The sequence below is a fragment of the Panthera pardus genome, unplaced genomic scaffold, assembly GCF_024362965.1.
Source record: "Panthera pardus isolate Hobbes unplaced genomic scaffold, ASM2436296v1 HiC_scaffold_3, whole genome shotgun sequence".
Taxonomy (NCBI): Eukaryota; Metazoa; Chordata; class Mammalia; order Carnivora; family Felidae; genus Panthera; species Panthera pardus.
The window spans coordinates 29,213,962-29,227,772 of record NW_026526876.1 but is presented as its reverse complement, the minus strand read 5'-3'; the positions used below and the strand labels follow the sequence as shown (position 1 = coordinate 29,227,772).

The 13,811-nt window shown below is 40.1% G+C and overlaps 1 protein-coding gene across 1 annotated transcript in view; it reads right to left on the bottom strand.

Moving 5' to 3' along the window:
- The window catches only part of LOC109261934 (leucine-rich repeat-containing protein 37A2-like), a 45,007-nt gene extending 31,699 nt beyond the window's left edge, over positions 1–13,308 (bottom strand). Inside the window, 4 exon segments of the mRNA XM_053893144.1 lie at positions 210–281; positions 4,136–4,207; positions 9,486–9,557; positions 11,823–13,308. Coding sequence (XP_053749119.1) covers positions 210–281; positions 4,136–4,207; positions 9,486–9,557; positions 11,823–13,135 — 1,529 coding nt within the window. The 5' untranslated portion in view covers positions 13,136–13,308.
- Positions 13,309–13,811: the final 503 nt, after the last annotated feature.

Sequence of the window (13,811 nt, the reverse complement as noted above, 5' to 3'; positions counted from 1 at the left end):
CTGGCAGAGAACTGCTGCTCTAGAACGATTCACTCTGATCTCTATAATAACTCTCACACCAAACTTTGCCACAGACAAAAAAGATTTGCTACATAATTTTAGTAGCTTTCGACTAATAAAGTTTCATTCATTCCAAATGAATAACAAAGAGGTTTACAATTAAGTTTAATACAAATTCCAAATATAATGAAATTATATTTGTAACTTACATAAACTTCAAAAAAGGTAGTGATTCAAATGTACGTCTTTCAATAGATTGTATTTTATTGCAGGATAAATCTCTAGGAAAAGGAAAAGGAAAATATTGCCTCAATTAGCTATAAGATATCTAATTAGTAGGATGGTAGTATTGAATAAGTAGCTTTTGGCTAAACTCTGAGTATTAGGAATTGTTATTTGAACCTTCCAGAGCCCCTAACCCTGTCCTCACCTTTCTTAAGAGTCTCACCTTTGTGATCTTCATACATAAAATATACAACTATAGATCTTGATAGATCTTGGAAGTAATCTTTCCTGAGAGCAGAAGAATTGATTAAATGACTGTTTGTGGCCTCATCAATTTCTAAATTATGAGCTCAAAGTTGTGATCGCCACATATAATTTCTAATATTAAAAGGGATATTCTCACATTAGCACACCTTCCTGGTTTAGTTCTATTTCTTGACACCAAGTCAATACCAGAAGAGGTAAAAGATACCTTTTCATTTAACTTGAAAAGAAGTTACTCCTCTAATCAATACCTAACTTTGAACGAACTCAGAATTATATTATCATATTAATAGAAATTTATTTTTGGTTGTACGTTGCCTAAACGGTCTATGAATTTATCAATTGCTTCAGCTGCAAGTGGGGCCAACAAAAAAACAACATGGTCCTCGATTTTTATTTGGAAACACCCATTCTTGATTATGGTTGACCCTCTTATTTCCATGGATTTCAGCCGAGTCCCTCACTTTCCACCTACATGGGTACCACCATCTTCTGACTGGCATTTTCATCTCTGGTCTCTCCCATTCTAATCTATACTGCACACAGTCACCAGATTAATTCTCCAGGAGTGGTTCTCAAATATCAGAGTCACTTGGGAACTTACTCAAGATGCAAATTCTCAGCTCTACTCTGGACTGAGTGAATCAGGAACTGTGGAGGTGGAACCTGTGTTCTGACAAGGCCTCCCGGTGACCCTGGTGCAGTCTAAAGTTTGTCCTAGAGCACTGCTGTGATAACACGGTAGCCTGGCATATTATCCAAGGCCTTCAAAATCCTAAATCCGGCTCTAGTTTCCTACTCTACAGATACCAAAGAAATTTCTCCTGCATTTTGCCTTTCACTCACTCTATCTTGCAAGCATATTCTTCCCAAGATGTCTATCTGATGATACGTCATAGCCATTCAAGGTTCTGTTCAAACAGTATTTCTCTAGTAACTTCCCTGATCCAACTTGAAGTCTTCCCCCCCTCTTCTGTGTTCCAAAAACAACTTATACTTCTCATTGCCCAAATCCATTTCTTCCCCTCCCCCTCTCCTCCTCCTCCTTCTTCTCCTTCTTTTAATTTTTTAAAGTAGACTCCACGCCCAACCTGGGGCTTGAACTCACGACCCTGAGATCAAGAGTCGCATGCTCTACTGACTCAGCCGGTCAGGTGCCCCAATTTCTTCTTAATATAGTTATTCTGGCATTCCATTTCCTCTGGACATAAACTCCATGAAAGTATGGACTAGTCTTGCTCATCTGCGTTGTCTACTGTGTTTAAAACTGATGCATGGACAAAGAACAAACTCAAATATTTATAAAATAAATTAACAGCTGGGTAGTGAGTAGAAGGAGCAAAACAACTGAAAAGAAATGTGGTTTTACGACTTTGTGGCTCCCTCTTCTGCACTTTGTCAGTGCTTCATCATCCATTTAGTGCTTAGGCGTTATGGTTTAAGCTTCTGTTTATTTTCCCTGTGAAATCATGCGTTCCTACAAGGGTGGGAAGCCTGTCTTAACCATCTGCGTGCCTATGGTACTGGGCATAGGGCCTGTCACATTCTTTTTTAGGTTTTGATTCACATTTTTTTTGAATGAATGAATGAGAACACTTCACCTGACATGAAATAATTGGCTTACAAAGTACCTCATAGTAGAAATAATGAAAGGCCCTATCCATTGCGCAGTTTGTCTCTTTTGTTTTTCTCCAAACTGTGTTTGTAACGTTTGGAGCCCAGATGGCAGAGGTAGCCAAGAAGACCAATACAAAGTGGTTGTCCCCTAAGACTTGGAAGGTTTGATAATTTGAAGGGCTATTTTTAGTGTCATATGAGATTCTTTTTACTCACTACCCTTAAGCCTTCCACATTTGCAAGAAGAATCTATTTTCTAAAGCACATCATTAATAAGGATTAATGAGGGGCGCCTGGATGGCTTAGTCGATTGAGCATCTGACTTCGTTCGGTTCAGGTCATGATCTCACTGCTCATGAATTCGAGCCCCGCATCGGGCTCTGGGCCAACAGCTCAGAGACTGAAGCCCGCTTCGGATTCTGTGTCTCCCTCTCTCTCTGTGCCTACCCTGCTCATACTCTGTCTCTCTCTCTCTCAAAAATAAATAAACATTAAAGAAATTTTTAAAAAAGGATTAATGAAATACACAGCTTTGCATGGCATGGACAAAGAATAAACACTGAACCTCCATAGCAAAGAACATTAGTATCTCTGTATGTCTAATGTACAGAGATATATGCAAACATTTCTTCCTTGACAATGAGGCTGGAGAGATGTTTATTCTGTAATTAGCGAAGTTAGAGGCATTTCTGATGTTTGTTTAGTGTAAACATTTCTAACTATACCACTTAACCATCATTATATTTTTAAAGGTTTCATTTTTTTTAAGTAATCTCTATACCTAACATGGGGCTCTAACCTACAACCTCGAGATCAAGAGTTGCAGACTCTAATGACTGAGACAGCCACGTGCCCCTTAGCCATCATTTTTTTAATGTTTATTTATTTTTGAGAGAGACAGAGACAGAGCATGAGTGGGGGAGGGGCAGAGAGAGAGGGAGACAGAATCTGAAACAGGCTCCGGGCTCTGAGCTGTCAGCACAGAGCCCGACACGGGGCTCGAACCCACAAACTGTGAGATCACGACCTGAGTCAAAGTCGGACGCCCAACCAACTGAGCCACCCAGGAGCCCCAACCCCTTAACCATCATTTTAAACATCTATTTTTATGGTGGCATAAGAATTTCCACACTGATCACAGGAATCTACTCCTGAAGCCAAGTGCACATTGTATGTTAGCTAACTTAACAATAAATGACATAAAAAATAATAATAAAAAAATAAACTAATAAAATTTCCCACACTGAAATCCTTAATCTCTTAATAATTTAATATGTACTTGGTAATACTGCTTACATAATTCACCTGCTTAGTTAAATATTTAATATTTAAATATTTAATTTAGATTAAATTATTTAAAAATTCTGGGTTAATGGCATTCAAATTAATGTAAGTGTTCTATATTTTCTTGTCTTGTAGGTGACAATTTGAGGTTAACTTCAATTCCTCTCATTTTACTAAGCCAACTTTTTCAAACCTTTTCTGTAAAGGCCAGACAGTAAATATTTTAGGCTTTGCAGGCCATATACGGTCTCTGTCACATATTCTCTGTTTCTTTCTCTTCTTTTCTCTTTTACAGCCCTTTAAGAACATGAAAATCATTCTGAACTCATAGGTTGTATCAAGACAGACCATACACAGGATTTGATCCATGGGCCATAAATAATAAATATAAATAAAAGCAGATGGTATATGAACACTTACATAACAAGGTTCATATGGGTGTCCATAATTGCTCAGACTTCATTACCCCTTTTCCTCTACAACTGAAGGGCTTTTTCCTATATCTTGTCTATAAAATTAAAAAGTTGAAAATGCATAGGAGGTATTTAATGCTAGAGATGGGCTGGGTCCCCACAGACTTACAGAGTTATAGAATTTAATAGAGAGAATTATAGAATTCCACTATAGAGAATTATAGAATTCTACTGTTAGAAGAAATTGTTGCAATTATCCAATTTGAACCCTGTATTTTTTAATAAATAATATAACTAAAAACTCATAATAAATGATGAACTGATTAACTTACAAATACTGGAGGGATAGCAGGCCTTCAAATGTGTCTTTATGTAATTCAGTCAGATAATTGTCACTGAGAATTCTGCAAAATGAAAAGGTCATTTCTGGGTCAAAATGCAAAAATAACTACAACTATTTGCTGCACAGGACCGCTAGATGTGAGAGAAACCTGGGTAATGGTGCCACCAAATACACTAATTCTTATTTAATGTAGGGATGGTGATCTCTGCTGTTTGATTCAAATCTTTTCTTCTCACATACTCCTTTGTCTCTCTCTCTCTCTCTCTCTCTCTCTCTCTCTCTCTCTCACACACACACACACACACACACACACACACACACCCCTATCCACTCTTCACACCAAAATGTACATTTAATGCCTACTCTCTGGATCACAAAATCTCTGTTAGAACCCAGCCCTGAGTGGCAAAAACATGGACAGAACTGCCACTTCCTCCTCTCTTTTCCCAAATTTTATTGTGGAAGCCCTATTTATAACCATATCAGTGCTACAAGTAAAGCCATCTAATTTTTTTCCCCATCTAAAAAATATCTGTGAGAACTAAAAATGTGCATAAAATGCACATAACATAAATGCTCAGTTTAATAACTATAGAGTAAATACCCGTGTAACACTATTTGTTCATTCTACTGTTGGTGGATACTAGATTTTTCTAATTTTCAGTTATTATAAACAGTGCTGCTTTGGACATTTTTCTGTTTATATCCTAGTACACATTTGCCTAAGTTTCTCCAGGATTTAACAGGGGTACAAAATTGTCTTCCTAAGAGGTTGTGCTATTTCAAGCTGGCAGATTGAAACATGCCAAGTCTCTACCAAACTCCAAACTCCACCAAAGTCCCTAAGGATGATTAGAAAAGATACAATTAGAAAATCCACAACCTTAGCTCAAAGCCAAGGGAGTAGCTCTACAAACACTCCCCACCAGAAATGCCTTGGAGCCACCTACAGGGTGATTAGCTGGGATACTGCAGTAGGACCAAGGACAGCACATCAACCCCACATCCTTCCTCCTTGGATCTGGCAGCAAAGGGTGTTTTCTTCCAGGCAGGAGCCATTGGTGTTAGAAGGGGGCAGGGTCCAGAACCCTGGAGGAAGGGTATACACTCTGACTAGCCATTAGAAGTCACCTCCCACCTCTTCTTTAACTCTCAGGGGGACCTGTCACCAATAACAAGCCCCGTGGTTCATTTCACCTCTTCCTTAGGACCAGAAAACAGAAGCAAGTCAAATCTCAACTACAAAGATAAATTGCACTCAGGAATGACCAAATGGAGTGAGAAAGCCAATTCTATTCAGGACAGAAAATAAAAAACAAATATAACAGCTTATAGTCAATGACACAGTTAACAGAGAAAACACAAAAGGATTTGAGAATACCAACATTAATGGGGCACCTGCGTGGCTCAGTCGGTTAAGCATCCGACTTCGGCTCAGGTTGCAGTCCATGGGTTCAAGCCCTGCACTGGGCTCTGTGCTGAAGCTCAGAGCCTGGAGCCTGCTTCAGATTCTGTGTCTCCCTCTCTCTCTGCCCCTCCCCAACTTGCACTCTGTCTCTCACTCTCTCTCTCTCTCAAAAATAAACAGTATACAAAATTTAGAATGGCATCATTAATATATCCTCAGACAGAGGTAAACAGTACATCTAATAAAAAGAACCAACTCAAGATTATATGAATGAAAAGTATTATCATTAGTAAAAAACTCAGTCTATGAGCAGCAGAAACGGTCGTTGAATAAATTAGAAAACTTGAGAGATCTGGCCACTGATTTCTTACCAATACTTGAAATTCTATGTATTTATTATATTTACATATTTGTTTTTATATTATATATTTGTAAACCGCTTGACAAGTGGGATATTTGGTCAGTTTTGTTCTTGAGCTTATATCCCTGGCATGTAAAACAGTTCCTGGGACATAGGAGATGCTCCATAAATATTTGTTGAATGAATTCAGAAAGTGACAGGTATCAATTTGCAAATATACTACTTTTAATTAAAACAAATCATTCATTTATCATCATTTATGAGAATAAGTACAACTTCACAGGAAAACAAATGTCTTTCTCCACCTCCACCCCAATTTGTGACTCAATCTTTTGAGACAAGAACCTTTTGAGAATTTCATAAAAGCTATGGAATGGACCCTTTCCCTAGAAAACTGTACTTTCTTGAATACGTGCAAAGGTGTGCATGCGATTTCAATTTGCAGACCATCCCTTTAGGGCTCAGGTCCGTGAATAGAATGGACTGAATTTGTGGGTGCCAAACTTGGATGGGAAATAGAATCACATCTCTATTTTCACAAACCTCTAACTAGAATTAGCATTTCCTTCCATTATGAATGCAGGCAACAAACCACAGATTAGTGTAGTTAATTTGGTCCCCAGCAGAAATCAGACATTTTCATATCACATATTTGGCGTGGATATCTCAAAATATCATTTATTCTCATCAGTACCTTGAAGTTATAATAGTTAGTAGGCGTACCATTATATTTTGTTATTTAATATTCTAACAGAAGCAGATTTATTGCTATATCACTAATCTTTTTAAAAAATTTTTGAAAACTCTATTTCCACATAATTTCCTTTTCCTATATATTTTAACTTATTATACATTTGAAAACATTATCCCAAGAACATAAGCTTCTGCAGATCATCAATACATATATAGAAGGGTGCCTGGGTGGCTCAGTCTGTTAACTGAGCTTCAGCTCAGGTCATGATCTCACGGTTCGTGGGTTCGAGCCCCACATTGGGCTCTCTGCTGACAGATCAGAGCCTGGAGCCTGCTTCCAATTCTGTGTCTCCCTCTCTTTCTGCCCCTCCCCTGTTCATGCTCTGTCTCTCAGCAATAAATAAATGTTAAAAAAAAATTTTTTTTAAATTTGATATATAGAAAAAAAGGTTAAAAATCCTGCCCCAGGGGACTATTGACCCATAGTTAAAAACTTCTGTCTTACAAGGCATAACCCTCAAGCTGAATTAGAAATCATCAAATCTTGGGGCACCTGGGTGGCTCAGTTGGTTAAGTGTCTGACTTCGGCTCAAGTCATCATTTCACAGTTTGTGGGGTCGAGCCCCACATCAGGCTCTGTGCTGACAGCTCGGAGCCTAGAGCCTGCTTTGGACTCTGTGTCTCCCTCTCTCTCTGCCCCTTCCCTGCTCACTCACACACACTCTCTCTCTCTCTCTCTCTCTCTCTCTCTCTCTCTCTCTCTCTGTCAAAAATAAATAAACATTTAAAAATTTTTTAAGAATCATCAAATCTTACCAGATTCATCTTCTAGTATATAAACTACCAAATACACGCTTTTCAAAAAATATTTTTTTAATTTCAGTTTATTTTTTTTAATAGGTAATATATATTTGCATGGCTCAGAATTCCAAAGGTATATAATACACAATTCAAAGTTTTTCTCCTACCCCTGTCCCTCAGCCTACCCACTCTCTCCACTCTCTCTTGTTCCTTGTGCCAAATTACTTTCATTTTTCTTACAAGTTTGGGAAATAAGATCTCCAAGTTAGATACTATCATGAGAAAATATAAACTATATATAGTATTTAAGAAATTCATAAAATTCATAAGAAAACAACTACCTTGTTCTACCATTTGTCCCTTACCAGTAAGGTTATCAGACTAAGGGGCAGGGGGGAATCTACTTTAGGGGGATCATAATCCCTACATTTAGATTACTATGACTGTTATGTCTTTTATTATTAATTCAGAAGTCATTTATGACTTATCTACCCAAGTTGAACTAATGATATGACACACAATCTGTCATGAAAAATGCCAGTCAGTTACTTTGAGTATAATATTGTTTCCAAAATTACTTGTGTCTACACTGACTTTTTCTACAAATCAATTTAAAAAAAAGATAACAAAAAAATTGGCAAAGGACAGAAAATTCAGACAAGAAACACAAATGCCCAGGAAACATACAGAGATATTTAAATGTATACGTAATCAGAAAAATTCAAATTCAGAAGGGACCCATTTTATTCACCCACCAGATCAGCCAAGAAATGGAGAATATCCAAGAGTGGGAGGGTAGGAGGAAATGAATGCTGTCATGGTGTATGGATTGGTGTGTAAATTGGCACACCTTTTTTGAGGGCAATTAAAATTGTATATATCGACATCGTCTTCATCCCAACAGTTCCATTTCCAGGGATCTATTCTACAGAAATACCCACCCACGTACACAAAGATGCATGTATGAGGTGGTCCATGCAGCAATGCATGTAATAAGAAAACTGGACACAGCCTAAACATCCATCAGGAGGGGAATTACTAAATCGTAATACACTCATACTATGGAATATTATGCAGCAGCTTGCATGGATGGGGTAACCCTCTATGTACTGGAAGAAAAAAAGTCTAAGACATACCACGAAGCAAAAGAATCGAGTTGTAGGATGTTACAATTTATGTAAAAAAAAGATAAGAAACTCACACAACAAACCTATTTTGCTGTAAATATGTATGTAGGCAAATGCATGGAAAAAGGTCTGGAAGGATATATACTAAATCCAGAGTAGTGGCTATCCCAGCAGTGGGGGGATTAGAACATAAGGCAGGTGTTCACTAGATCTGTTATTTCATCAAAAAAAATTTTTTTAATGTTTATTTATTTTTGAGACAGAGAGAGAGAGGGAATGAATGAGCAGGAGAGGGGCAGAGAGAGAGGGAGACAGAATCCGAAGCAGGCTCCAGGCTCTGAGCTGTCAACACAGAGCCCAACGTGGGGCTTGAACCCACGAACCGTTGAGATTATGACCTGAGCCGAAGTTGGACACTTAACCGAATAAGCCCCCCAGGCCCCCCTGTTATTTCATTTTTATATATTGAGACTATAATCACGTATTCCTTGTATAATGGAAAATAAGTTGAAATTGATTCTAATTTTAAAGGGAACCTGCCAAATTTAATTTTTAAAATAAACACAGATGGGGCGCCTGGGTGGCTCAGTCGGTTAAGCGGCCGACTTCAGCTCAGGTCATGATCTCGCGGTCCGTGAGTTCGAGCCCTGCGTCGGGCTCTGTGCTGACAGCTCAGAGCCTGGAGCCTGTTTCAGATTCTGTGTCTCCCTCTCTCTGACCCTCCCCCGTTCATGCTCTGTCTCTCTCTGTTTCAAAAATAAATAAACGTTAAAAAAAAAAATTAACACAGAATTGCAATCGGTAGAGGTCGAGTTGGGATATGGAAGGGGAAACACCTTTCCTCAGAGCTACTGACTTCAAAGTTCTGGACCAAGAAGGACCTTAGAATGCAGTTAGTTTTTTGTTTTTTGTTTTTTTTTGTATTCGTATTTGGAGAGAATATACTCACAGTTTCTCAGCCCAACGGTATCCCTTCCATACATTTTCATCAATGTGAGAAATAGAGTTTCCTTGGAAATTTCTGTGAAGAAACACAGTTCAGATCCTTGAATAGGTAGGAAAGGAATGAACAGAATAAATAAAAGAATCACTGGCAACCTTGTGGGGAATATTCCAATGCAGTAAATGCCAACTTTCTCATTTCCGCGGCTATCAGCATCCCAGGTGGTGCAATTAATAAAGAGATAGCGTGGGGCCACTGGCACAAACAAGCCAGCTCCTTAGAACCTGAACTTCCTATTTGTTCCATTCCTTGGGTAGATAACGCCTGTTAATTACTCTGGAGATAAGTATTTTTTTTCCCCAAATCACTTATGTGTCTAAAATGGTTCCTTCCACAAATCAATGAGAAAATAATAATTCAACGAAAAAAATGGTAAAAAATTTACCATTATCAGCAAACAAATGTAAAGAAGCCCTCTACTGAAACCTCTCTAGGTGTTAGAAGGATAAGGGAAGTTAGAAATTAGAATAACTAACATGGAAAGATTTCTTAGACATATTGTATAGGGAAAAGCAACAAATCACTGGGCAAGGAATTAAAAAGTATCCCCTCATTAGGAAATTAGGAAAAAATGCAAAGGAAAGAGATGGGAAGGAAGGACACACACCAAAAAGGTGACAGGAGTTATCTTATGAGTGGTAGGGAGGGTGGGGTGGGATTTTCACGTTTTATCCTCTATACCTGTGACATTAAAAACAAAAAAAAGTATCCATGATAATTCATGTATCCATGAATTACACATGTTTAAGAGAAGCTATTAAATGCCTGAGGTTCAGTTTCAACTGCTAACTCTGCGTATGACTTTGAATCTTTACCTTTAGTTTTGTCCTCTTCCCTCAGCAACAGCTTACCTGGTCAGTTTATATACACATTTTTTTCAGGGGAGTCAGGAATAAATTCAAAACAGATACCCATCTGCCCATGTGCCTGGTGGACATTTCCAGTCAACCTGAAGCCTTCTGGTTGCTCTGTGTTCCCTGGTAAAAGATGCCTCAACTTCCATCATTCTCCTTATCTGGGACAGAAGTTTCAGAGTAATATCTGAGTTTTCTCTTTCCCGTGCACACCCCACCCACGACTGTCATCAGTTAGTCTATCTTGTCACTTCCTCCTTTGCAGTGCTCTCAAGGCTTTTCTTTCTACTCTTTTCAGCCACTCTGAGTCGGCCCCTTGTTACTTTATTCCCAGGTTTTGTTAGAACATTCTATCTGGTCTCGCTGGATCAAGCTCTCCTCTCCAGATCGGCCTATATGGGGAACTGAAAATAATCCTGTTTCAACGGTCTGTATCTCATGCTTGAAAACTTTCAATGGCTCTCTATAACTCAGAATCTAACGTTCAAACCTCTCTAGCTGATAGTCAAGGTTTCTCGTAATTGGATCTTTAACTGCTTAACCTAGTTCTTAATTCCTGATCATTCCTGCAGCCGTGCCTTTGCCTAGACTTATACCCATTTTTTCTCTATTTAACACATCAGAGCCACTCTTTAAGTCTCAGCTAAAGTGTTAGCTTATCCATGCAGCTCTCCCTGACCTCCATACTCCGCTGATTACAGAGTCTGCTGAATTCCAACACCCATGGTACCTCTTTTAGTACTTAATTACATGCCACCTCCCTTTTTATGACCATTTCCTTTCTTCCCACCTGTCATTTCATGTTCTGAAGACGATTTCATCCTAGTGTGGCGCCCATAGTACTTACTCTTGGGTTGGGCCCAAACTGAGTACTGTATGTGGAAGGCCGGGCGTCAAAGATGAGGTCTGGGGAATCAAAATAATAACAGCTAACACTCATATTTCGCCAGGCACTGATCCAAGTGCTTCATATGTATTACCTCATCTAGATCTCACCATAATCCCATGAGATGGTAACTATCATAATTTCCATTTCACAGAAAAGGAAACTGAGTCACAAAGCTAATAGATGACAGACCTCGGCCCAAACGCAGGCAATCTAGTTCCAGAATCTCTACTCTTCACTACTCTGTCGTATCCTATTATAGAGGATGGAGCAAAAATGGGAGAGTAGAGGTTAAGGAATGAAATAATGGGGCTAAAAATTGGATAAGGAAAAAGAATAAGGACAATTACAAGTAAAAGATTGGAGAAGGGCGAACAGTAGTAAAAAGGAAAATGAAGATAAGGGATAGTTGACAAAGAAAAGGTAAAAACAGAAAGTCAGTCAACGTGGTTGGGGAGATGAGGAAGGCCCAGGACGACATTGAGGAAGAGACTGCCATGTCAAGCAGGAGGCAGAGAACAAACAAGTAAAGGCGATTCTTACAAGATGGTGAAGGTGCCGTTGTAGGTGTCGGGCTCCAGCACGGGCACTCTGCGGAGCCTCTGCTGTGGGCTGAGACCAACACACGACAGTGTCTCATCTTTGCAGGTACAGCGCTCACATATTTTGAGGTCTGTGGTGGCATTCTGTTCTGGTTGCCAAGTTAAAGTTGTGTATGCCTTTTCTGAGGTATAGTTTACAAAATGCACCACAGGATGTTCAGTTGTTGGAGGAAAACCTGTCTCAAATGACTCTGGTTGCTGACTTACAGGAATTTCTAGGTCCATAGGTGGAACCGTGACTTCAGTCAGGTTTCGATGTTGACTCTGAACCTGTTTTGGATGTGCAAGTGTCACCTCAAGGTCCTTTGGGGGAGGAGTTGTAGTCTTCTTCAGGGTTGTCGAATGTTCAGCCTCTGTAATAGGTTCTGGAGTTATAGTATGCTCCACATGACGAAATGGGATGATGGGTGATGCTGGATGCTGACCTTGATCCTTACTTGGAGTTGGAACTGTCACTTCCTGCTGGAATGGATATTGAACTACAACCTCCTTAGGTGGCTCTGGAGGCTGAGTTGGGGTGTCTCGCATGGTTGGAGAAGGTTCAGTCTCCACACTGGATCCTGCAGTTACAGTAAGTTCCAGGTCCATAGGTGGAACTGTGACTTCAGTCAGGTTTGGATGCTGACTCTGAACCTGCTCTGGATGTGCAAGTGTCACCTCAAGGTCCTTTGGAGGAGGAGCTGTAGTCTCCTTCACGGGTGTAGAATGTTCAGCCTCTGTAGTAGGTTCTGGAGTTATGGTAAGCCCCAAGTCCACACGATGAGCTGTGACACTGGGCAATGTTGGTTGCTGACCTTGATCCTTACTTGGAGTAGGAACTGTCACTTCCTGTTGGGACGGATACTGAACAACCTCCTTAGGTGGCTCTGGAGGCTGGGTTGGGGTCTCTTGCATGGTTAGAGAAGGTTCAGTCTCTGTAGTGGATTCTGGAGTTACGGTAAGCCCTGGGTCCAAAGGTTTAACTGTGACTTTAGTTAAGGTTGGATGCTGAATGTGCTCTGAATGTGGAAATGTCACCTCAAGGTCCTTTGGAGGAGCGGTAGTCTGCTGCAGGGCTGAGGAATGTTTAACATCCGTAGTGGGTTCTGTAGTTACAGTAAGCACCAAGTCCAAAGGCTGAACTGTTACATTCGGCAACCACAGACGCTGAGCTTGATCCTGATCTGGGGTTGGAACTGCTGCCTCTTGATATACTGGAGGTTGAGCTACAAGTCCCTTAGGCGGCTCTGGAGGCTGATCTGGGGTCTCTTGCATGGCTGGAGAAGGTTCAACCTCTGTAGTGGATTCTGGAGTTATGGTAAGCTCCAAGTCCAAAGGCTGAACTGTGACCTCAGTCAAGGTTGGATGGTGAGACTCAACCTGCTCTAGATGTGGAAATGTCACCTCAAGGTCCTTCGGAGGAGCTGTAGTTTTCTTCAGGACTGTAGAAGTTTTAACCTCCACAGTGGGCTCTGGAGTTATGGTAAGCTCCAGGTCCAAAGGTCGAACTGTTATATTGGGGAGTGATGAATGCTGAGCTTGATTCTGACCTGGTGTCAGAACAGTCTGCTCCTGATATACTGGAGGTTGAGCTCCAATAACCTCCTCAGGTGGCTTTGGAGGCTGAATTGGAGTCTCCTGCATAGGTAGAGGAAGTTCAATCTCCTTATTGAATTCTGGAGTTATAGTAAGCCCCAGGTCCAAATGTTGAGTTGTGGCCTTATTCAAGGTTGAATGCTGAACCTGAACCTGCTCTAGATGTGCAAATGTTACCTCAAGGTCCTTTGGAGGAGCTGTAGTTTTCTTCAGGGCTGTAGAAGCTTTAACCTCCATAGGGGGTTCTGGAGTTATGGTAAGCTCTAGGTCCAAAGGCTGAACTGTTACATTAGGTGACGATGGATGACGAGCTTGATCCAGACCTGGAGTTGGAACTGTCACCTCCTGAAACAGT